We start from the raw sequence: 26,161 nt of genomic DNA, 5'->3' as shown, positions 1-26,161 counted from the left end.
AGTGGTGGACTCAGGGGTAATAACTGGTAACGAGCCCCTGCTTGCCTGGGCTGGTGGCCAGTATCACCTGACAACTGTCCCTAGCAGAAAAAAATGAAAAGGATCTGGTTGAAGGAGGAGGAAACCCCTGGTAAGAACAGTCAGACAGGACAGGATTATGTTTGGGCCCCCTTCAGCATGAAAATCACTCACAAAAGATACAGTAAGTCCTTTTGCAGGGAACAAGTGATCCCTTCACGCTGTGAGTGCTGGAGATAAAAGGATTTAAGGAATCTGTGAGAGAGGAGGAGGAGGAGGAGGATGGAGGAGAGATCCTCCAAATTATCACTCCCCTCACCCAGAAGAGACCCTTCCCAAAATAAAGTCCACTTGAATTTCAGCCAGAGTCCCTCACCCTGTTTTCCAGAAGGCAGAAAAAAAAACCCAAAAACACCTGCCCCTGACTTTCCTGGCTGCCTTTTGGCACACCAAGGCCACTTTTCCGATTTCACTTTTCTGGACCATCACCAATTCCACATTTTAGGGAAGATGAGAGCAACTTAGCAGCTGCTGGGGGTATTTTGACAACACTTGTCTGCAGTGAGTATAAAGGTTGATCTGAGCTTGTCTTCTTGCATGTATCCCTCAGAAAAGCCAAACCTTCGGCGCTGGGTGTGGGGTAGATCTGTGTGAAGAGGGCGCGAGCCCCGCACGCATCCGCGGGCTCCGCGGCCAAACAGGAGGAAATGAGTCCGCTGCAAAAACATGATTTCATGTCCGGATACGTGTATCCCATGACCGGGCCTGGGATACAGTGTGTCTGGGATGGGACAGCCAGGAGGGGAGCCTACTTTCCCTTACTGCTGATGACCCAGATGGGCTTGTTCGGCCCGTGTGGGAGGCTGGAAGCGCCTCTGTGGGCGCTCGTGGATGGGGATGGTGTGGGAGTTGTCTGGTCGGGGGCTGGTGGGACGTGAAAAGTCACCCAAAATGTAAAAGGAGACATGAGCTGCTCTGTGCCAGCACAGCTCCTCGCAATAGCAGTTACAGACACGGCTTTGAGCTGCTGTGCACCACCTCTAACCACAGACTCACAGAATCACAGAATGGTTTGGGTTGAAGGGGACCTTAAAGCCCTCTAGTCCAACCCTCTGCTGTGAGTAAGGACAACTTCCACTATCCCAGGATGCTCCAACCCTTGGTCTTGGACACTTCCAGGGATGGAGAAGACACAGCTTCTCTGAGGGCCTCACCACCCTCACAGGGAGAAATTTCCTACTAATATCTAATCTAATTTCCAACAAATACCTAATCTAAAGTGTCTCTCTTCCAGTTTAACCATGCCATGGAGTGATGCTCTGGCTGCAACCTCAGTGCAGTGAGTACATGGAGTTTTCAGGCTGGGGAAGGCACTCAGGGGAGGAGCTTTTTGGAAAGGTCAAGGCTTGGGGTGCAAAAAGAGAATCAAAGAGGCTCAAAATGCAGAGTGAAAGGACATGTCCTGTCCATCCTCCCACAGCCCACCCAAATCCAGCAGTCAATTCCCTCTCCACGCAGCTCCTCTGATTAATTCCCTGCCCAACAGCTTCCCGCTTCCTATTTTGGTAACACCTCCCCCTGTCTTCCCCCCCCCCCCCGCCCACCTTGTCAAAACAGCTCAGATATTGGCTGAAATTCTATTAATAGTGAGAAAAGGAAACTCAAAAGAATAACTTAGGAAATGGTGGGTGACACACCCCACGCCGGCGGGCTGAGCCCGGCTCGCAGCCTTAGGCCAGGCAGCTCCTGCTCCTCCCAAGGCGGGATGAGAAAGCTAAGGAGCCTGAGCAACCCAGGGAAGGGGAAGGGATGTGAGCCAGGCCCTGAGGAAGTTCCTATTTTCCTCCCCTTTTTTTTGCAGCCTTTCCTGATTGAACAGGGGCAGCGGGTTGAGTTCATCAAAGGCAAAGCAGGGGCTGAGGCTCAGGGGGTGGTTTTCCTAGGGGACAGCGTTTGCCAAAGCGACTGAGGAAGCTCCTGGACTTTTCTTTGCATTTCAAGAAGCTCCTGGGAGCAAGGAGGGTTTCATCCACCCGCTGCAACGCAGCCATGCCTGAGGTGCAGCAGAGCTCAGTCACTGCAGAGGACAGGAAATCTGTCACCTCCTTTTGAAACTGTGAGAGGGATCAGATTGGCAGAATATCACAGAGCAGTGTTATTTATCCTGGAATTAAGCTGGGCTACCGGACCAAGTGGTTACTTCACAGGGTTTTTAATTTGGCCTGTGCAGAGGCTCTTTCCTTTCCATCGTCTTAGGGATAGATGGGATCCAAACCGGGTCCTCCTGACTGCGGGGATTTTAGTGAGGGATTTGGTACAAGGATGGTTTACACATCACCCTGGCACTCTCCATGTCCTATGATGCTTTCCTAATGTGCATCACCCAACCCCTCTGCTGCCAGCCTCACCATCAGCTTTATGAAATGGCTTCACCCAGGCCAAAGATCAACTTGGCTTCCTGGGTTAGAGAATGGGGAAAGATCCAACAGCAGCTGCCAGAGCATTCACCTCTAATCCATCAGTCCAATCATCCAGTGCAGACATCCTCTCCAAACCCCTGCCAGAATAAAAACTGCTACAGAACAGTTTGGATAGAATTGCTCTGCAAAATGCTAAAGATGAGACCTAATGGCTGGGTCTAATTCGTGCTGCAATAACACTCGGGGAGGAGCTGCATCAAAGAAGTGTGGGCAACAGGTCAGAGGAGGGGATTCTTGGCTGTGAGGGGTGTGAGACCCTGGCACAGCGTGCCCAAAGAAGCTGTGGCTGCCCCTAGATCCCTGGAAGTGTCCCAGGCCAGGCTGGACAGGGCTTGGAGCAACCTGGGACAGTGGAAGGTGTCCCTGCTCATGGCAGTGGGGTTAGAATGAGATGCTCTTTAAGGTCCTTTCTAAACCAAACCATGCTATGGTTCTATGAAAGGAGTGTGCCTGGAGTCTGATTTAAAGTCACTGGGTTCATTGTCCACAGGGAAGGAACCTCCTTTGCCCTGCTGTGAAAAGACTCTATTGAAAAACTCTTCAAATTGCTGCTGTTTGGAAGTGACAGCGAGATCAAGGCAATAATGCTGACAAGTGCCTTCTTCTCTGCTGTCAAATTGAAGGAAACTGCAGCCACAGCCTCTGCCCTGAAAACCCTTCCCAATAAACCCTTACTGTCTGGACGTGGAGCAAGGCAGGGAGGGGAAATGGATGTGCTTCAAGTCCCAAGCACTTTTGCCTCATCCCCAGATGGAGAGGAGTATCCAGGGCTTCCTACTCCACTGCCAGCCTGGAGATACCCCTCAGCAGGAGATCTGGGGCTTGTCCTCACAGCATTTTAGCATCATCTTGAGGACTCGAAATCTGCAGCATTTTGCAGTGAGTCGCAGTAGCCCAAAGGTCACTCTGCTGCCAGAACTGGGGAAAAAATCAAGTTTTCCCTATTTTTACCAAGTACAAGTAATCCTGCAGCCCACAGAGCAGGACTTGAAGCAAACCTCACGTGATCTTTGGCTGCTTCATCCTCTCTGTTAGATCTGCCTGGCTTTTATTTTATTCATACAACAGCCTTTAAACCTCCTTGGTTTCAAGCAAGAAATCCACCCGCAGCCTGATACACTTTTCCTGCCAGGACTGCAACACGCGTCCCGAGAACGCAGGTTTTGATGAAGCAGCATTTTCTGACGACAAACTTGCTTCATTAACAAATTCCCCATCAGCTCTTTCTGCAAGTGTTCAAGCCAGCTCAGCTCATCTGCTGTTTCATTTGGAAGTACGACAAATATTAAAAATAATCATCCCAAGGCACACCTCCCCACACTCCTCTTTTCCTGCAGCCCTGACTCGTCTCCTCTTTGCTCCCTTGGTCCCTCTAAACACCACATTTGGGGAGGCAGAAATGGGTTGATTTGCTGCATTAATTAATGACCAGGCAGTGGATTTGAGGGAGCAGGAATATCTCAGTGTCCCTCACTCCCACCTTCTCAAAAACATTGTTGAATTGTCCTTCATGCCACGCTGGGACCTCTCTTGAATTTTTGCTTTAGAGTCTGGGGTTTGTCAGAAATTTGTGATCAGTGGCATTTTTCACCCAGCTGGTCCATCCCAGGCTGTTTTGCATCCCATGGCCAGCTCCAGCCAGAGGTGAGGAATGCCAGCAGTGGGAAGTCCAGCCTCTCCTATGGATAAACATAGGACATCCTATTTAGGATTGTGTCTCCATGACTCTTCTCATGGAAAATCTGTGACTATCTAAAAAGTGAAGGGGAAGGACAAAAAAAACCATCAGGAGACAGGAAGACCACTCTGGAAAACGAAAGCTCCTAAATCCTTCACAGGAGGTTGTCAAGGAGTCAAACAAACACAAATACATGTGCCCACCTCTTATCCACGCAACCCACGGGCATTTTTCACCAGTAAGCCTGGAAATAATCCTCTTTCTACCAGGGAAAAGAGGATATTTCCACCTGGCTCCAGCCATGCACCCTTCCCAGGCTGCAGAATGAGCTGGGGTCTCTGCGGGCAGAAACACTTTGTCATGTAGGAAACAGCATTGCACCTGCTGGAGCAGAAATTGTGGAGCACGAGTCAAAAACACCTCCTGTCCCAGCCTGACCAGGCCCTCCAAAACGTGGCCACGCTGCATCCTGAATCCTTTACACCATTGGAGTGGAGCTATCCCATGTTGACCCTGCTTCTTTGGAGGAGGATTTGTGGCCTGTATCAAGAGGACATCAATCACCCATTGCTGAAGGACACGATGTCTGGTACATTTAGCCCTGAGACCCCTCTATTTCTGCAAAAGTCACACAGGACTTTGGAAGAAACTCAAGGTTTACACCAAGTAACGGGCCAGAAAATCTCTCTGGGTCAAGGTAAAGAGCAGGTGCTTCTGTCCCAAAGCAGTGGTAGTGAGTCAACACAACACTGAAAACCGCAGGAAAGCTATAAGAATACAGAACTTTGTGATAATACTGAATATCTGGGCTTTTTCTTCAATGTCGTAAGTCTTTAAGACGTTCTTTCAGGATTTTATCTGTGAACATTAAAAAAACCTTATTTTTAAAGAAAAGACAAATAGGTTAAAAGTTTAGACTTCTCCGAATTTGGACAGGAATCTCAGGTCCATGAGAAGAACCTAAAGGCTGGGGCAGCCAGATTGGGAATTCCACCTTGACCACATGAGGATCCCACCCAGCTTTGCCACCTCTCTCCGTGGTGGAAGAAAGGTTGGGGGAACTTCACCACCTCTCCCCAGGGTTGAGGGCAGGGCCATGAGTTGACTCCCGCACTAAGGAGCCGTGGAGCTGTCGGCAAGGTGGTGGGAAGGAGACCTTGGGGGAAGCCAACACTGTTAACTGCTTGGCCAGAGCACCAGCTTTGCTCTCGAGGGCTGAACTAGCAGCCCCTCCTGGGGACTTGAATTCCTTTCTCCAGCCCTATTGCTCACCAACGAGGGTGTCTGGGGACACAGATTTATTCATTAAGACAGAGAAAAAGTTCCTCCCTGTGCTTTTCACCCCAGAAAGATGAATCATCCCTTGCTGGATTTTCCTGGAGGACTTCATTCCAGACAGCTTGGGAAGGAGTGAGGACGTGAGCCCGCGAGACAGGAGCTGATCTTTATACGGCCTGATGGCTTGTCGACACAGGGGCACTCAGAAAAGATTAATTTAAAATTAAAAGGAGGTATGATTTCAGAGTGGATTAGTCAAAGTGCACACAACCCACCAGGTGGCCACTCTTGTTTAGCTTTATATCAGTCTTTACTTAATTTAGCCCAAATGAAGTAAGTTAAATCAAATCAAAATCTCCTCAACTCTTAAAAAACCTGATTGGGGGCGGGGGGGGGGAGGCTGATGCACTTTAGGAAAGTTAATTCAGGAGAATTTTGGTGATGGTCCCCACAAAACAAGCTCTTAAAGGCTGCACTGACCAAACATCAGGAATGGGGCACACTTTCCTCCCCAGCTGAGGTTGGCCTTTCCTAATTCCTGGTCATGGAAAGCTCTGTTTGATGTCAGATTTGATGTCACATCATAGAATCATAGATTAGTTTGTGTTGGAACAGATGTTTAAAATCTTGTCCAATGCCCCTGCAATGAGCAGGGAAACCTTCAACTAGATCAGGTTGCTTGGAGTCCCATCCAACTTGGTCTTAAACATTTTCAGGGATGGGGCATCCGCAGCTTCACTGGACAAAATGCAACAAAATCTCAGCACCCTTATCGCCAAAAATCTCTGCCTTGTAGCTAATCTAAATTGAACCTTGTTTGGTTTAAAATCATCATCCCTCGTCCTATTGCAACAGACCCTGTTAGAATGTTTCTCCCCATATTTCTTATAAGCCCCCTAAGCTACAGAAGGGCCACAATCATGTCTCCCTGGGACTCAGTTTTTCCCAGTTTTTGCCATGGAGACAGGCAGGACAAGAAGGCAGTGGAGAGAGCACCTGGCAAGTTGTTGGGTGGCGGGGGAGGGATGAAATTCCTTCCCTTGCTCTCCTCTCCAGCTGGCTGGGTCCATATTTGAGTTCATGCTGAGCAAGGCAGGGACGGAGCTGGCCCTGAGCTACTCATCCTGCCAGCTGAACCTCTGCCAGCTGGCGGGCACCGGGGAAGAGTTGTCACATCCAATGTCACTCACATTGGGTGCCGTGCATCAGCAACATGCCTAGACTTTATCCACGGGCGATGAGGGTCACAAGGCTCCTGTGGGAGCAGAGCTCCTGTGGGTTGGTTGAGCAAGCAAAACTCCTTTCACTTTTGTCACTCTAATTTTTGCAGTGAGGAAAAGGAGGAAATATTCCCTTTCTTGTGGTGGGGGTTCTTCCTAAAGGAGAAAGATCAACCCCAAGCCCAAGGACAGACTACAGGCTTCTCTGGGACCTCACAGCCTGACAAAGCCAGACCATGGAGAGGCATTAAAGCTGGTATTAGCAGCAGGGGTCTAATGCCCAAACCTCTGCCATCAAAACCAAGGATGCCATCCCCAGCAGGACTGAAGCTGCAGGCCCAGCACACAGGAGGCCCAAGCCACAGCCCTAAGGGGCAGTAAACAAGAGGAGAGACCCTAAACCCAGAAGAACAAGGAGACGTCGACCTGGTGACAGGCTGTTCTGGTACCAGGTAGAAAATGGAGACGGGTGAGTGGGAGGTCAGTTTGTGCTGGCACGAAGCGCTGCCGTGGTCCTGCAACGCGCTGTCCCCTGCTTCTTGCACCTCCCTTTCCTCTCCACCTCCCCTGAAGATTTACAGCAGCCTGTGCCTGCTCTTGTCACTGCTGTTGGTTGTGTGGGGAGGTTGCCAGTCCCCCGGGGCCGTGCTCCGGGCAGGATCGGACATTCCCTGTCTATCCCTAGGACAGAATGGACCAGCGGAAAAGAGATGGTGGGGACAAGATAAGGCCCAGGGCCTCACCCTCTTTTGTGCACCCAGCGCCTCTGATGAGTCACAAATCAGCCCAAATTTACGCCCTCCATCCAGCAAATTTACTTTTAACCTTTTTGGGGTCACGAGTCACGTTGCCTCCCCAAGCCCATCTCACACACCACCCATCACCAGGCCAGGATGAGCCCACGGGGGATGACCTGAAACATCTTGACCTGGATAATCCTTGTGGGTCCCTTCCAGCTGGAGACACTCTGTGATTCAGAGATCTTTGGTTTATTGACACTCTAAGGTGATGTGAAAGACACAAGTGATGCCAAGTGTCATAGAAATCATCTCCAAGGGGCACTGGTGACCCCCTCAAGCATCCCAGCTTCTCTAAGTAAAATTTTGGGTGATTACTGGTTAAATATCATTCCCCAATTCTGTCTGCTCTGCTTCTCTTTCAGGCTATGCTGGAGAGAGATTCCTCTGCAGGCACATCTGGGACACCTGCAAATCATCACTGACATAAAACCTTCCACCTCACACCCCTCATCCCTTGATTTTTGCAGAAGATGGATACCAGGATCCATCCCTCCACCACAATCAGCCCCCCATGACCCTGGCCAGCCAGGGTTACTGAGCCAGCCGCCTGGAGATTTCCTGTCAATGCCGTGAGGAGAGCTCCACATTTCCTTGGGATCCTTTGTGTGTCCGTGCTATTTTGGGTCCCAGCTTGTTCTTTTTTTTCCCTCCAGTTCCACACCCACACCTCCCTCAGGGTGGGGTCTTCCCAGATAACTGGGAAGCTCTATATATACACATGTGCTTGCACGAGCACCTACAGATATTTATATAGCTGGGCCTGCGAGTGGAGCCTTCGGGCATGGACTGGACACGCTGGACTTGGCAGGAGGCTCGGTGCTATTCTTTAGGTGGGGAGAGCCTCGGAAGGGAAGGACACAGCCAGCCCTCCCTCTTATTCAAAACTATTTAAAGACTGTCTGGCACTGAGTTTCTTTCCCACCAAATGGCTCCAGTGACGATCTGGCTTTACAGGCCCGTGTAATCTGATCAGCTTCTATTGTTGGCAAATTTGTAATTGCCTCGTTATTTAACTCCCCTGAAAGGGTCCATTTTACAGAAAAAGAAATCCTTTTTGTTTTGTTGTTTGTTTGTTTATTTTATTTTTCAGGAGCAGTGGGACTCAGTTTCTATTTGAAGCACTTGTGTTCTTTGATACCTCCTGTTCCTCCCCTCCTTAAAATAGTACACATGATCACAGAAATCACTTATTAAAGGCACAAACAGTGAGAAACTACCTTTTCCAGTGTTGTCCCAGGGCAGGACCCTCCAGCAGAGCATATTTGCTACCCAATGGCCTCGGGAGGAGCTGGAAGAGCACTAGCAGAGGAAGTGGATGGGATTTGAGCAACCTGGTCCAGAAGAAGGTATCCCTGCCTGTGGCAGGGGAGTAGAATGAGATGGTCTTTAAAGTCCTTTCCCACCCACACTATTTTGCAACTCTGTGTTCTAGGATTTACTTCCGGAGAGGAAGGATGCTCCTGTTGGCGCTGTGTGCTGGCTCACCTTCTTGCTCAGCCACAACTCTCTAAAGCAACCCTCGTTACACTTGTCAGCCTCTCCCTGCCTCAGTTTCCCCATCTCTACCTGCAAGAGTAGAGAGATTTTGGACAGAAGAACTGTCTTCATTTACAGTTTGATCCAGCACCTTTCTAACCGGGGCCCTAACCTTGGTTGGGTGCCAGAGCAATACAAATAATTACTAATAGTAAATCCCATGGGAGTCTATTACATTATGGTCCAACTTCCTCCCAAACAATTGCTCCTCTTCCTTGCTTTGTGTGTTCTTCAAAAGAAGCAGCTGCCGTGCTTTAGGGCTGGGACACCGGCCCTGGTAAACACACACCCAGCGTTCCTACTCAGCTGGGACTGGGCAGCAAAAAGAGATAAATCTGATTGGAGACAAACACACTGCAGGCAGAAAAAACCCTGAGGGTTTAATGGAAACAGCAAGGTAGCTGCACTACACAGGGTTTGTCCTGTGGAGTCCCTCAGGGCACATTTATTTGCTGGTTTTGGGATGATACTGCTCAGAGTGGCAGTGAGAGCATGAAATGTCAAGAGCAGAAGTGCCCAGTGGTCCCAGGGCTCAAAACATCTTCATTCAGAGAGTGGTGAGGGTCCTGGCAGTGCAGGAACACTCAGCTGAGGGAAGCAGGGATTTACTGTGGACACATCTCTTGCAGGTGCTTGGACGTGTCTCTGCTTTCCACCTGCACCGCATCACCCCAAAAGTACATAAAGGGAAAGATGGGCCAGAAACAGGAAGAAAAATGTCCTTGGCCCACAGCCAGTGGATCAAATTGTCCTTGTAAGGCCTACAGGATATGGGAGCTCTCCTGTGCCATTCGTTTATGTGCAATATCAAACCCCTACAGGAGCTGGGAACCCAAAATATCAAGTGTCCAACAAAAGGTTTGATGGTAGCACAGAGAGGCCATCCCAAAGTGTCTTGAGTGGGCTTTGGGTGAGCTTTCTTGGGGTCCTTGGGGCCTCATTCGAACAGCTTGCTCTGCAACACATGGTGGGATATTTCTGAGGAGGTTTTCCCACTGCCAGGACCAGGAATTAAGGCCTGCACAGCAAGTGGCAAAGTGGAGAAGGAAGAAAGGTCTTGCTTCTTAATCAGCCAACTGGCCTGACTTAATGCTGACAAAGAACAATGTCTATTTTGGTCATCCCTTCCAAGATGGAGCCTGCAAAAGCTTTAATTAGTCGATTAAAAGTGGCTTTGTCATAGGAGATGAGACAAAACCGGGATCAGCCAGCTGGGTTCTTGGCTGCTGAATGACATTGTCTTTCCAGCCCAATGACCTCATTGTTAATGACTCAATAGGGGAACAATGTTGTCCACCCAGCAGCCCAGCAAGGAGCGAGATTCCTGCGTGGTTACAGCTGAGCAGAAGAGCATGGGAAGTTGAGGGATGTCACCGGGTTGGGGATGCAACGCTTTGCACTCAGTAGGTTCCAGTGGCGTGGTTGCGTGCTGAGAAACTCCAGCAAACAAAATGTAATATATGGAAAAAAAAAAAACCCAAAGCAAAACACAGCACACAACAATGGTCATACTCAGCTCCCCAAAAACTCCCTGGACAGGTAGTGAGTTTGAGCACAAAGAGATTCGCTGGTCAGGGAGGAAAAACCTAAGTGGTATCTAGAGGAAAGCAAAGCTTACATGTAGGGTGGTGTGGATGGAAGAGACCATCTGGAGGGAAGAGACCAAGCTGTCCATGTCACCTGTTGATCTCAGGGCTTTGCTGGCATCTCCCTGCCATCAAATCCTTCTCTCCAGGGCAGTGCCTGGAGGCTGTGCTGCGGGGAAGGCCATGGAAGGGCAAGGGAAGGGAGCAAAGGATGCAGGAAGGAAGAAGGAGCAGCATCCCCTCCCTGCTGCTAATCATCCTCCTCTTTCTCCCAAGAGAGGCCACCACATCTGCAAATACCAGGCTGAGTTCCCACCTTGGAGGGGATCCACAGAGGTGAGTGGCAGCTCTGGGTACAGGAGGAAGCTGTGGGGATGGGTTTGATGATAATATCCCAATCCCTCCACTCCTGGGATGGCAGACACCAGGTCCTGCTTTGGGAAATTCTGACATGTCACCCTGGGCATTTCCTTTAGGAAACTGAGCTGGAGTTGTGGTGGGGCTGGAGGTGGGAGGAGAGGGCAGGGACATGATGGGACCACAGAAAGCCACCAGCAGAGCAGGGCTGAGAGAGGGTGCTGAACTGGGATTCAATGGGTGCTGCTGGTTGTAATCCTGGAGCTGGGCAGTGGTGATGGAGCTCCTGCTCTGGTGAAGACTGCAGCAACATGAAGACTCCTGGCACGTGTGCAAGTGATCCCTGGCCAAGTCAAAGCATGGCTTTGCTGCCAACACTACCTGAAAACATGATCCCTGGTTACAGCTAGGCAGAAGACACAGCTGAAAAATCCCCACACGTTTCAAATGCTCATTTGGAGAAGCAGAGTCAGCTGTGCAAATATACCCTCTCACTGCCCTGAGCCCCATCTCATCCTGACATCTCTGGAAATTATAATTGGATAAAATGCTGCTTGACACCACCCAGAAGTCAAGCCCTGAGCCTGCTGACCATGGGGGCAAGAAAGAGCTGAGCCATCAAAAGCAAATGACAGCTTCTAGCATTGCTCATTGATGATCCTCAGTAACAGATTGTTGTTTGCTTTGACTTCTTAGCAACTGATAACTTTAAATAATGAATAACTTGAAAACCAAGGTGCTGCAGACACTGCTCAGTGGTGCAGGCATGCTCCTACCCCTGGTGGTTGGCACAGAATCATCACAGAATCATGGAATGCTTTGGGTTGAAAGGGACCTTCAAGATTGTCTTGTTCCAGCCCTCCTGCCGTGGGCAGGGACACCTTCCACTAGACCAGAGCTCCACTCAGCCTGGCCTGGGATTGCTCTGTTTCTCCATCACCAGTCCCTCCCAGTACCCAGACCTCTCAATGTGGACCACAATGTCACAGAGGAGAGGCTGAAATGCTCAAATGATGTCAACCAACAGCACCAGGTCCTTTGCCCAGGAAGATTCTGCACAGCAGAGCAGCTAAATGAATAGGACACATGCTGGGATCCAGGTACTGCATTTTGGGACTAAGGATGACGCAGCAGATGGCCAAGTCCTGTGCTGCTGCAGGATTCAAATCTGCTCTTCCAAACGGGAGCAGAAACAGTGTTGGAGGAAAGCAAGATGTGGAGCAAGTCCCCTTCTTGCAAACACCCCTGAAGCTTGGAGGGCAGACCAAACCAGTGATGGAGATGAGTTACAGCATCGGGGTGTTTGGGTGCTAGGCCCTCACCCCGGGAAGATGGCTCAAATCCAGATCCAAGCAGATCCAAAAGCTGATCCCTATTACTACAGAACAAATCCTTTATTCCTAATCCAGATTATCAAGCAGAGGCCTCCTCCTTTCCCCACTCTTGTCAGGTTCATAGCAACAGCCAGAGCTTGAACAGACTGGGAAAATTTGCAACTCTGGCTTTGGGGAGTCGTGAGAGATGCAGGTGGCACCAGTAACAAGCCATTTCTTGCCTTTTGTGAGGAGAAAAATGGGAAATCTGTCCACAGGCACAACTTTCCATCTCAGCAAAGAATAGCCTTGGTGCTTAAAACAGGGGCTGAGAGACCTGAGGGTCTCAGAAATAAGTTCTAATAAATATTACCTCAAATATTCCCTCTGTCTCCTTTCTTAAAAAAAAAAAAAAAAAAAAAAAAAAAATCCTCTAAGAAATATACTCCTGAGGCAGGAATGTTCCTAATTTCTTGAGCATCTGATCTTGTCGGATTTGAGCAGAGATAGAATGTCACTGCCCCTTCTCTCTCCTGTCCTGCTGTGGGGGGAGTGCCTCTGCTCAGACCGAGTCGAAATCCTCGCAGGAAAAGCTCGTGGGCTGCACTTTTCTTACCCTTCCCCTCACTGTGATGAGTGTCAGCCTTCAGGAGGGGACTAATTAAATAAATAAATGAATAAATAAAGTGGGATCTCCAAAATCCAGCTTCAAAGGCAGTTCCCTGCCAGCGGCTTCCTTGCGCCGCTCCTCCTCACCCATCCAGTTTATCAACGCTCCTCTTCCAGCACCTCAGGGTACCAATCTGCCCAGCCAAGACAGAGATAAACCCCTGCCCCAAAACTGCTTCTGAGCTGGATTAGAAAGAAACCCTCCCTAAAAGGCCAGCTGGGCCCGGGGCATCCCCTAGGAGCTGCTCCCAGGGAAATCAGCTTTGCATCCATCCCCACATCGCTGCTGCTCCCCCAGCCAGCCCCCTGCTAATCAAGCCTCCCCTTAATCAGATTGGAGCCATCCTGCCAGACAAGCAAAAGGCTCTCAGGGCAGACAAAGCGTGGAGCTGCAACCCTCCTCCTCCTCCTCAAACACAAACACGGCCCCGAAATAGCCGGCATTCCTTCGGCGTGGCTGTCCCCACGGTGTTCCCCATCAAACCCCCAAGGCACACGCAGCTTCTTTTGGTGGTTTCCTGATCTTTTTTTGTTTTGTTTTGTTTTGTTTTCCCCCTTTGCAGTGTTTTATCAGGATTGGCAGTGGGATTTTTCTGTGTGGGAGCACAGCGGAGATACGGAGAGTCATGCACAGTGGGACAACTCCAGAGCTTGGCTTTGGGTCTACTCCAAAATAACTCACTCTCCACAGTGTCCCCAAGAACTTCTCACCAGTAGCCATCGTGCTGGGGCTCTGCACCCATCCAGAGGCTTATCCTATTGTCCATGGCATGTCCTGCAATGCTGAAAGCCTCTGTGCTGGCCAGGGATTAAGTGCAGAGACTCCTGGAGGAGCAGGAGCTGCTGGTGGGGCCATGTCACTCTGCTTCCATCAAGAATGCTGGCAAAATGCTGTAGTTTTCATTTCTATCATGATCAGGGAGGAAGAGTACTGCTCCTTTGGGGTTTTCCTGTGGCACCCAAACTCCTTTAAATGCCCAAAATTTTATCTGGTGCAGCTATCAGCTACCCATAGCCAGATGCAGTAACAGAAACACACAAACAGGTGGATTTTTTAAGCAGAAAATCCTTTTTCTTTCCTTTTCTTTTTCCTTTTCCTTTTCCTCTCCTTTTCCTTTTTTCCTTTTCCTTTTCCTTTCCTTTCCTTTCCTTTCCTTTCCTTTCCTTTCCTTTCCTTTCCTTTCCTTTCCTTTCCTTTCCTTTCCTTTCCTTTCCTTTTCATTCCTTTTCTTTCCTTTGCTTTCCTTTCCTTTCCTTTCCTTTCCTTTACCTTTCCTTTCCTTTCCTTTCCTTTCCATCTGAGCTCCTGTGTTTCCCTCACCAACCCTCTGTAAAGGACATTCATAAATGCACACACTGATCGTGACATCCCCTACTTCTCTTGCCACCAATCCAACCTCACATTTCTACTTTTCACCACCCTTCCACCACTCCACCCTGCTTGAGCCACTTCCTTTGCCAGAATAAAAGCTTTTCCCCCAGCCAAACTGGCTGCCCTAAATCACCCCCTGCAATCTGAAGCCGTGATTTGGAGAAACCCAGAATGGGGAGCGTGGACAGTGATGGGTGCCAGGTTTTGTCCTTCACTGGGCAGACAACAGTGGGGGTGGTATTGCCCATCCTTGTCCTCGTTAGGAATTGCTTAACACCACCCCATCCACTGCTGACCTTCACCTGTTTGGAAAATTCCCCAGAAAATAATGTCTGGAGGTGAGATTGTGAATTGCAGGCCAGGTTTTGATAATCACTCAGCATGGAGGAACTTCTCAGGAGCATGGCCATTGTGGGGTGCTGCTGCTCCCAGGAGCCTGAGAGGGATTTGGACTAAGGAAATGCAGAGTGAGGGCTGCAGGAACCTTCCCAGGGTCTGTTAGTGCATCCTCCACCTTGAGCTGGGTCAAAATGCAGCTTATCTGAGACCTTTATCAGCCTAATTTGATGTATTGCAGCAGAAGCAGATATGTTGTCCCACTGGAATGGCTTTGTGCAAAGCAGTGATGGCAGGAGTGGCAATCACAATCACCTCAGGATTATTTTATTTTCCTCCTTTTTCTCCTCACTGTGAGTGTTGCCTTAAACAGCAAAGTTTTGTTTGCCAAGCTAGCTGGGGAAAATGCTCTCATGTTGGATCAGCAAGGGGACACATCAGAACAGGCTGAATAAGGGGAATGGGCCACGATCCGTCAAGGCAAAATGTCTACCCAATTTTTGGGAGACCAGATCTTATCATCTAGCACCAAAAAAGAAAATTAAATATACAACAGTGAGACTAAACCCACTCAGGACACCCACGGCACTTGGGGAACTCGGCTTTTCCAACACTAAGCGGGGCTGGATTTGGATGTGAGACAAAAACAGGGCAGTCAATGAAAGCCTTGTTAGTTTTTGCTCCTCTTTAATTGCTTTCTGCCTACACTATGGGCAGGTGTCCAGGGTATCCAGACATTCAGCATGGGATAGTCAGGTAGACAGTCAAAAGCTATCCATTGGAACTCCCTCTGCAGATCAAGGAGAGACACACTCAGCTGCTCCACCAACAGTTAATTCCAAGCTGCGAAAGCAACTGGAAATTGACAGACGAAAAATAAAATCGTTTCCCCTTCCATTTTAAACATTTTAAACATTTAAACATTTTAAACAGAAAACGACTCCTGTTAATTTGAAACCCCCGAGGGACACAGAACAGCCCATTTCAGTCACTATCTCCATCACAGATTGATGCTGGAGATCTGCTCAGCAAATTGCTTAGCACTAAACTGAAAAGTTTGTTGAAAAGTTTATTGCAGAAGGTGCCCAGCTCCTCGGTTATTTGATGTATCTTAAAGGAATTGTAAATGCTATTTTGCATTTGTCAGTTTAACAGAGATTTTCCTCTAGGAGCAAAGAGTGATTTCCATCAATAAACCCTAAACTAGTTTTATTCATCATTACCAGGGATTACTCCAGAGATGCATAAATTGGAAATCAAAATAGAGAGGTCTCAGGCTATAAAATTCCTTCAACAAATATGTTCAGAGTGTGCCAGCCTGGTTAGAAAACACAGCTGAAAGGCAAGAGTGGGCTGTAAATCTCCAAGTTTTACAATGAGGAGAATCAGCCCTGCTTAAGGGATATAGCTATGAATTGTAAATGAAAAACATGATAAAAATCACATCATTCAAATTATGACTTTCTACTTCTGTACTTTAAGTCATGATTAAAATTCATAATTTAAGCCACATCAATTTAAATCAAAGCATCCTTCCATAAAATGAGGTTTTGAACCCTTTGTGAGGCTTTAATGAGAAAAAAAAGACCATTCTCCTGTTGAATGTGGTTAATGGGGATTTACTGGTGCCATTCGTGGGCAGGAACTGTCTTAGAAGCCCACAGAATCACACGGACTGAGAGCCTTGGGGGCTTTTTTTAGCCATCTGGGAAAATTTTAAGGAAACAAAATAATTGTCTGTAATAGGGTGTTGCATTAATCTCTAAACTTTCTTTTTCCGCAGCATTCCGCATACTGAACAGGACAGGAAAAAATATTCTTTATGTCAAAGAGATCAGCATCTCTCCCTGGCTTTTTGGTATGGGAATGACCCTGAGGCTTGGGAAAGTGGAGGTGATGGGGAGATTAACTCCTGCACACTTGAAATTTGGGCTCAAGGCTGTGAATTTTGCTTTCTGGCTTTACAGTTGACATGATGCCCTGTCTGATTTTGCTTATATTTTGTCATGGTTTGGATCTCAGTTGGACCAAGATTCCTTGGAGCCCCAGAATTGTTGGTTCATCCCATTTGCAGCACAGGTATCACAGCTTTTTGTCACCACAATGGCAATGCTGTGATTTGGTATAAACTTATATCCCTCAGAATGAGGCAGTGGAGAGCACAAACATTTCTTAGCATTGTGTCAGACCAGATCAGGGTGCTGATCCATCTGAAAATGAGACCAATATTAGAAGGAAAAAAACAACAGAAAAGAAAATAAAACAGGAGGAGGCTGTTTTCTGTTTTTACTGTGTGTTGCTACTTTCTCCGCTTTGCCAAGAGAAACCCACAGGAACAAATTCTTGTTTGTTTATTTGTATTTTTATTCCTTCAGGCTCCAAAACCGAACTAGAGAGTGATGGCTGTGGAAAAAAAAGCATGATGGGAATACTGATTTGGAGTTCTGCAACCACAACCTGCTTTGAGGCTGCTCCTTATTAACTGAGTGCATGGTAGAAAACTTGCCTCCCTTACCTGTGCTTTAAATAATTTCTTTCTTTGCTTGGTAAATTAGAAATATATAGAAGTTGTCCAATAAGGACAACTTTATTGCTTATTTAATGTGGATATAGATATAAATGATATAGATATAGATATAGATATAGATATAGATATAGATATAGATATAGATTAGATAGATAAAGATATAGACAGATATGGATATAGATAAAGATATAGATAAAGATAGAGATGAACATGGATATAGATTATCTATCTTGAGGACCTTGGCTACTTGATGTTGTTCCAGTGCAACCACTGCTAACCAGATCTGTGTTGGCACACAGCATCTCTTTAACTACTCTGCTTTTTCTCACAGTCAGGGCTCGCAGTAGTTTGATAAGCAGCTCATAATTGTCACCCTGAAGGCTCTCCCCTTTCCACAGCCTGCAGCAGTATCATTTAAACTTTTCCCTTTTTCTTTTTTTTTTTTTTTTTTTTTTCCCCCATTTGCCTGCATGGTGGAATGTCTTATCTTGCCCTCCTGCCTTTAAACTCCAAAGAGGAGGGAGGGGGAAAAAAAAAGCGGTTTTGCTATTAGGTTTCCAAGAAAGACTTTCTCAAACAGAGTTCCTCTAAGCCTTTCTGAAGAGACTTTCAAGTCCCCTTTGTCCAAGTTAGAAATTGGGTATTTTTCTCTTTGCCTGTATCCAGCAGAAGCCGCTTAGAATAAATGTCTAACAAGGCTGTCTCCTCATTTCTCTACAATGGATCTAATATATGTTTAAGCATTAGAGCTTAATTTCTAAGCCAATTTCTACCTCCTCCTCCAGTTAAATTTGCCAAAATCAATTAAGGCTGAGAGAGAAAATTTCAGCCTTTGCCATTAATAACTGAGGCCCTATTCTTCCACTGCAAAATGACCTTCCTTCCCTTTCACCACCCTCATCAGCCATGTGGCCTAAGACCAAAGCTCCCTGCACCCAGAGCCTGTGAAACAGAGAAAAAGCCACTGGATTAATCCAATTTTTATTCAGGATGATAAGGATATGAACCAGACCTCAAAGCAACATCTAAAATGGGACTGACTCAGAAAGAAAGAAAAAACAAACAAACAAACAAACCAAAAAAAACCACCCCAACCCCCCCCTCCCGCCCAAAAAAATCTTTTCAGTTTTGGAGGAGCTTTTAACGCAGATCCCATCTCTGCCTATTTCTAAGGATCTGTCCTGCACTTGACAACAAGCACAGATTCAGTTTTCAAACCCAAGGACCATGCTCTTCTTATTTGCCTGTTCATTTTGCAGCCTTTAGGGTGCACTCCTGACCCACCCCGCCAGCAAGAAGTTCATCCAAATCCCAAAACCATTTTTTTTTTTTTACATTTTTGAGCGCATACAGACAATGTTACACAACATAAGTGTCTCCAAGGGCAGGTTCTGGATATTTTTAGTGCAACATCAGACCAGGTTGGGGAGCATTTATGGAAACAAGCATCTCTAGTGGACAAATCATCCCAAGACACATCTGAATTGCCTTCAGAAGACGTAACTGGATTCAAGGATAACTCAAGTTCAACCTTAAACACCTTAGTTAAATATCTGAACCCACATGTCCTTACCTTGGGTCCCTCAGTGGGTAGGAAGAAGCAGAAGAGTCACACTGTGACTTCCAATTTTCCCTTCCTCCTCAAGTCCAGTCATCCCAATTTGTCCAAACTGGAACCCATCCCCTTCCTGCCTCCACCCAGCTCCAAGACACAGAACTTTGGATGTTATTCACAAGTGGAGCCTTGCCGAAAGCCAAATCTCAGCCTGGCCCACTCCTTTCCCTCTGCTGCTCATTTTGGATGCACATCTAAAAGCAGATGCTCCAGCAGCGCTGGAATTCCCATTGCCCAAAATAAAGGTTCACCCCCGTTCCTTCCCCCTCCCTCTCTCTGCTGGGTGCTGAGACACTGAGACATCACACTGAGTTGGTTTTAATAAGTTTGTTTGAATTCTCCTTGTGTCCTTGCGATGCTTTGTCGCCAAACTGTCACCAGTGTCGGCTTAGAGCGCCTGGCCCGTGGCCAAGAGAGCCGTGAGCCGCGCGTTATTTACAGGGCAGAAAAGGTGCCTGCAACACGCAGAGCTGCAGGGATGCAAAGGTTTGCTAAACAGGCACATCTGGTGGTGCGAAAACTTCCATCAGCAAGGCCTGGGACCCAACAGGCAGATGAGTAATGAAGGATATTTGTGCTCTCGGAGTTTGAGCAGCTTCGCTTCACCTCTTGAAGGAGAGAGGGATTTGTTTTCTCTTTGGGGTATCCCGGCATTTTCTGGTTCCCAATGGATTTCAGCAATGTTCAGTGCCAAAGGCGGGCTCTAAGATACATAACAGCTCAAATCAAGTGCACATGGGCATGTAACCCTCAAAAAGTCACCCCAAATAAGCCACCACAGAGCTCTGCACTACCCAGAGGCACGAAAGCTCCTATCGGCATTTTCCAAGATCCCCACCAAAAATCACTATTTCCAGCATTATTTGCAATTCAAACCCAGCAGGTAACTTGAAACAGGTTTAGTCGTCCCTGAAGGAACCTCAGGTTTACTGTGAGGGTGGGGAGGCCCTGGCACAGGGTGCCCAGAGAAGCTGTGGCTGCCCCTGGATCCCTGGAAGTGCCCAAGGCCAGGCTGGACAGAGCTTGGAGCACCCTGGCACAGCGGAAGGTGTCCCTGCCCATGGAATCATGGAATCATTAGTAGGAAATGACCTCTAGGAACATTAAGTCCAGCCATTAATCTAATATGCCAGGTCCACCACTAAACCATGTCCTTAACACCACAGCTACACTTCTGAACCCTTCTCGATGCTATTTGTGCCACAGCAGCCCCAGGTGAGAGAATCCCCCCATCCCTGACCACTCACTGCATGGTCTTGCCACCAAACACTTGAAAAACAGAGAGAGGAACTCCACAACAGCCAGTTCTTTAAACAGCATTTCACCTCTTCAGTTTATAGATGGAAAAAAAAAAAAAAAAAAAATGGTTTTTGTAAAGCAACAAGGGAAGATTATCTGTTTCTTCCCAGACATGGCTTTTTAGCATAAAAATCAGCATGTTTTTGGATGGCCCCAGTGGCTGAGCATCTCTGGAGCTGTGATATGGGCAGAACACATCCCTCCTGCCTGTTTGCAGTGGATCTGTGTTTTCCTCAAGGATCCCCACAGCAAAACACCGCAAGGCTTCATCCCAGCACTACAACAAATATATAATTAGGGCACTTAAAAACCAATGAAGCTCAGACAAACTGTCCCCAAACCTCCCCAATAATGAAGGGGTGTGGGGCACCATCCCACCAGGCAGTTCAGGGAAATAAATAAGGGGTTTTTTTTATTAAGCCCCAGTGGCAGACAGAGAGGTTTTTGGGGGAGATGGGGGGCACATCCCCAAAGGAGCTGCAAGACCCCCGTGGAGAATCAGGGTGGCCTCACAAACTGTGAGTGAAAGACTTTGTGGGTTTGTTTGGCAATTCCAAACCCAAAGGAACTGCTCTCTGCACCATGGGATATTTGGCAAAGCCCTGGGGGTGGCAGTGGACGGAGCACAGGTAGCTGGAGAACAACAAATGCCAGATGACTGAGTGCATTGCTTAGAGAGTAGGGGGGGAAAAAAAGCAAAAAAAAAAAAAAAAAAAAAAAAAAAAGGCAAGGTTTGCTCAGGATCTCTCTGTGAAGGAAAGGGCAGGCATTGCAAGAATTCAGAAACAACATCCTTAGGTGGAGATGGGCCAGTTGTGGAAGGAGCTGAACACGTAAACAGGCTGTGGAGCAGGAAGCTGGCAGGAGCGTGTGAAGGCTCTGGAGAGGGCTGGTGAGATTCCACGGGCCTGCACATGGGGAACGGACCCGACCGGGCCACCCGGATTCCTGCAGGGCTCAAAACCTCTCGTGCTGCTCTGCCCTGGGTGGTTCCTGCTCCTGCAGGGGTGGTGTCAGGCTGGGAACAGCACTGGAGGGCAGGTGCACACTCAAGCTCTCCACCTGCGCTCTGAGTGTCACTGCCCATCAGCTCGGCAGTGGGGAGGGAGGAATTCCTGCACGTCCACAGGTGGGTTTGCTGCAGGCATCATCCTGCCTGGACCACCCGGAGGTGAAGCTGCTGAAAGCACCTGAGCTTGGACTTTGAGCCCCTGCAGCACAGAGCAGCTCAGGCAGAGGTTACAGCAGGACCTCACCTCCACAGAGAATCACGCTGTAAGGATAAAACCCCACTCACCCCATCCTCCCCAGCCCTGCAGAACTTCAGGGAGCTCTGGGTGTTTTGGTGGCTCCTTGGGGACATGGCCATCCAGATAAAGCGGCAAAGTTTAAAGTACCTAAAGCCCAAGAGCTCCTCTCTGCACTCACAGAGCGACAGAACCCCCAGGATAACGAGTCCACAGCACAGCCAGAGGGGTCCTCACTGGTTGGAAATTCCTCCCTCAGTCCCCAAAAACACCCCAGAACTCATGCTGGTGCATTTAGACCTTTTAGAAGTGCAGATGGGGAGACAAAAGGCATGGTTTATAGGGAAAATTAATAACCAAAGTGCTACCCCAGCCTCCCTGTAAACGCTGAGAGCAGATATTTCCAGCCCATCTACCATCACCACCAGCATGAATGATCACCCCCGTCACAAGCCTTTCGAGCAACTCCCTGGAATTAAATCAGTATATTGCATGGTTCCAGTTCCTTTCATCCAGGAATCTCCAAATTATTTACAAACAATCCTTTAATTAAGCCTCCCAAACAGCCCCCGGGGCAGTGTTACCGGGTCCGTGCAGGGAATCGAAGGGTTTGCGCTGCTAAAATGGCAAAAAAAGTTGCAAAAATCTTATCAGAGTTCCTCCAAGACAAAATATCTTAGAAGAGTCTGTCTGCTCTCTGCTTTGATGCTGATTCTAAAACTCTCTGCTGAAACATTTTTTTTTCTCCTCCTGGGGACATGGCCCCAGTTGCCTCCTCCTGCCCCTGTCGGGATTAGTATTCAATGGATAAAAAGATTTTTTTTTTTTTTTTTTTTTTTAAATTCACGTCTTTGACAGCTCGTCGACAAACGCGAACTCCCAGTACCAGGGAACTCTCAGTACCGGGGAGGCAGCCTGGGAATTCAGCTTTGGGGGTGAAAAACGGTGTTTTGGCAACAGGGATTTCAAACCCATCAATCTGCGGTTTGCTTTGAGCCCGCTGCTTGATCTACGGTAAAAGCCCTTCCTGCCCTTTTTTGCCCCCAGGACAGGTTTGAGCTGTGGCTCTTTTGAATCCCCTGAGAATAAAAAGTATTGTTTGTCTCCTCCTGATGCAATTTTGCTATCAGACCGCCTCTGGGAAAACAAGATGCAATGCGGAGAAAGAAAAAATAAAATAAAATATTCCATGAAGGCGCTGTAACATGTAACTCTGAGCCCCTCCCCTGCTGGTGGAATTTAAAGATGTTTTTGCCTAATGTTATGTTTGCTGCATCTCTTGTACACACTGGCTGTGCCTTGTCTGAGGTTGATTTTCTTCTGATTTAAGCAAGGATATAAAGGGGAATCTCTGCAGATTCAGAGGATTGGGATGTACAAGCCTGGAAGTCAGAATTTCTAAGGAAATTGCCGTACCCCAGAGAGCTGCTTTTAAAAACTTCAGCAACCTTGGGCTGGCTCTGCTCTGCCTCCCACACAGAATTTGTCACTTTCAAAAAACAAGCTCTCAAATCCTTAAATCCCATTTCACATCCGATTTAAACACAGCAAATCATGCAGGCTCCATCCTGATCATTATTTCCTAAGATCCCCAAAATACTATGGCTTCACTTACAAACTCAGCTTCTTCCCACTTAAGAAGGAAGGCAAAAAAAGATTAATTTTAGGCATTGAGGAACTCAGATGATCACAGCAGATACCAGTCTCGGAGTTAAGCACTGCTGGGACTCTGAGCCCAAACACTCAGCAAAAAGGGATGCCTATCTTGGCCCCTAAGGAAGAAAATCCTGGTTTCAATACCCAGGGAGCACAAAAAACCCCAACACCTCTGAGGAGCTTATTTCACAATTTAAGAGCAGCAACAAATGTCAGAAAGCACTGTTTTGAAGGATATAATCAATTAATTTTTGGGAAAGATGTAATAGGATCACTTCAGAGTGTTATAGGAACAGGTCCGCACAAGATCCCCCAACTAAGAGCCTGTTTTGTCCCAGTCTGAGTGTATTTATCACCTCGTTTTGGAAAGCAGAACAAAACCTTCTGAGAACGCAAAGTCAGCTAAACTCAGCCAAATTCTGGCCAGAACAAGAAAAATTGCATTAGCAGCTCCTACTTTATGCCAGAATTAATGATGCTCAGGGCTTCCTGAGTTTTAATGGGAAGAGAAATCTCTTTTAAAGCCCATGCTGGCATCAGGATAGAGGTTTACACCTGCTCACCCAACACACCCCGCGAGTCCCAAGAGGAAGAGGAAGAAAAAAAAAGGAGCAGGCAGAGATTTCAGCCAGACCTCTGGGAATTCACCCTAGAGTTAAATCCCCAGGGCCCTGCCTCCACTTGTGCTTTTACCTCCGGAGCATCCCCCAGCTTTTGTTACCTTGAATAAAAGCATATTCAGCTCTACAGAGGCTCTTCTGGGAGCCACGAGTTGGAGCAGGATTTTTATTTTATTTTATTTTATTTTATTTTATTTTATTTTATTTTATTTTATTTTATTTTATTTTATTTTTCATTTCTCACCTCCCTTGCCTTCCCTGATTACAAGCAAGAAATGCCCCACTCCTCCCTACCTTTATTCACTCTGGAAAGCATCAGTGCCTTTCCTTTCCCTGCTGCTTTTCCATGCGGTTTATGGCCACCTCTCCAACAAAACACCCCAGCAGAGAACCACAACTCCCACTCCATCACCCTGAGCTTCACCCCGAACCCCAACCCTGCTGCAGGAACTGTTCCCATTCCCAAACCTCCCCAGCACGACACATCCCCGAGAGTCTCCAGTTTAACCTTTTCCCAACTCCACCATCAACTTCCCCCCAAGGAATTTCTGTCTCCAGCGGTATTCCCCACTCCTCTCCCGCGCCACCCCCGGCTCACGTTCCGTGGGTGCAGCACCTGGACCGCTGCAAGAGCAGCCGCACCACGCCGAACCCAAAGTCCCCCCGAGCTCCATGGGACCCCAAATTCGGGGTGAGGAGCTCGGCGCTCCGCACATCGCTCTCCCAAGAGCCCGGACCCCCGAGCGGGGGCCCGGGGAGCGGGATGCGGGAGGAAAGAGCGGGAGGCTCGGGCTCGTCCCTCCGCAGAACGAAGCGGCACTGCGGCTCCCGCTCCCCGAGCTGCGCTGCCGCGGAGGGCTGGATGTGCCCGGGGTTCCGAGAAGAGCCGCGATAAAGCCGCATTCAGGGGGCGGGTGGGCGCCCGGCGTCCCCCGGCCGCTTTTCCGCCGAACTCGCCAACAGCACCGGGAAAAGCGGAGCGCGGCGAGAGGGCGAAGGATGCTTGAAGCGGCGAGGCAGGCACGGGAAAGCGAAGGGGCGGCACTCACCGAGCAGCAGCAGCAGCAGCAGCCCCGCAGCCCGCATGGTGCCTCGGAGCGGCTCCCGGCGCGGCTCCCGGCGCTCTCTCCCGGCGGGGCGGGCGGGCGATGCCCTCCCTCCCCCGGCCCCGGCCCCGGCCACGGCCCCGGCCACGGGCCCCCCCTTCTCCCGCTGCCGGGGGAGGCGCAGAACGGGCCCGGACCGCCCCCGCCTCCGCCCCCGGCGCGGGGGGAGAGAGCGCCGTGCGATGGGATGGGATATGGGATGTGGGATGTGGGAGATGGGAGATGGGAGATGATGGGAGGTGGGAGATGGGAGATGGGATGGGATGCAGGAGATGAGATATGGGATATGGGATGGGGAATGGAGATGGGAATGGGGATGGGAATGGGAATGGGAATGGGAATGGAGATGGGATGGGATGGGGTGGGATGGGATGGGATGGGATGGGGACGGGGATGGGGACTGGGACAGGGATTCAGTTGGGGATGGAGCAGGCTGAAAGAAGTGGGGAATGCACCTGTGGAGGGGATGGGGGAGTTTGCTGGGGGGAGATTTGGGCTTCTCAGCTTCCTGGATGGGTTTGGGGTATTTCGTTGGAGGTGGGAGGTTGGAGAGGGTTTAAGGGATTTGTTAGGATGGAGGTATCAGGGGAGGATTTGGGGTTCTCAGCTTCACTGAGGGATTTGGGTGTTTCATTGGAGTTGGGAGGCTGGAGAGAATTTAGGGGTTTCATTGGAAGTGGGAGATTGGCAAGGGCTTAAGAGTTCATCAGGATAGGGGTATCGGGGGGCTTTGGGGTTCTCAACTGCAAGGAGGGATTTGGGGGTTTTGTTTGAGTTGGGAGGTTGGAAAGGGGTTTAAGGGGCTTCATTGGAGAGGGGTTCTAGGGGAATTTGGGTGTTTCTTTGGAGTTAGGAGGTTGGAGAGGGTTTAGGGGTTTTGTTTGGATTGGGATTCGGGGTTGACAATTACATGGGGAAGTTTGAGGATTTCACTGGAATGGGGATGTGGGGTTGGGATTTAGGATTCTTAATTGCATGGGGTGATTCAGGGGTTTTGTTAGATTTAGAGGGTTGGGGGGCGTTTGGGGTTTTTATTGAAATGAGAGGAGTGAGGATGATTTAGTATTTCAACCTACAAAGGAGTGATTTGGGGGGTTTTACTGGAGCTGAGGGTGGATTTGGGGTTTTTATCATGGTGAAAACTTGTGGGGGATGGGGAGTTTTAATCTGGATTGTGGTTTGTAAATTGATTTTGGATTCCCACTCTCATGAACAAGGATTTGGGGTTTCTGTTTGGATGCAGACTCAGGGATCTCTTTGGGATTCCCACCTGCATGGCAAAAATGTGTGGGTTTTATCAGGATGAGCATTTGGAGCTGGATTTGGGATTTTCATCTGGATCGGGGCTTGGGATTTGATTTCAGATTCACATCCAGGTGTGGGTTACTTGAGGATTTTTATCCAGATTGGGTTCATTTTGGGGTTCCCAGCGGGGTTTATTTGGAGCT

General features: G+C 48.6%; 1 protein-coding gene across 4 annotated transcripts in view; it reads right to left on the bottom strand.

The window, feature by feature from the left end:
- PODXL (podocalyxin like) overlaps window positions 1–24,763 on the bottom strand; it is a 44,913-nt gene extending 20,150 nt beyond the window's left edge. For all 4 annotated transcript variants that reach the window (XM_040061822.2, XM_040061823.2, XM_040061824.2 and 1 more), the window contains exon 1: window positions 24,657–24,763. In XM_040061822.2, coding sequence (XP_039917756.1) covers window positions 24,657–24,693 — 37 coding nt within the window. In that variant the 5' untranslated portion in view covers window positions 24,694–24,763. The remainder of the gene's footprint in view (window positions 1–24,656) is intronic.
- Between the last annotated feature and the right edge of the window lie 1,398 nt (window positions 24,764–26,161).

The sequence above is a fragment of the Hirundo rustica genome, chromosome 4 (genome assembly GCF_015227805.2).
Source record: "Hirundo rustica isolate bHirRus1 chromosome 4, bHirRus1.pri.v3, whole genome shotgun sequence".
In the NCBI taxonomy this organism is placed as follows: Eukaryota; Metazoa; Chordata; class Aves; order Passeriformes; family Hirundinidae; genus Hirundo; species Hirundo rustica.
The sequence above is the reverse complement of the archived record's forward strand: the minus strand, read 5'-3'. Positions and strand labels throughout refer to the sequence as shown.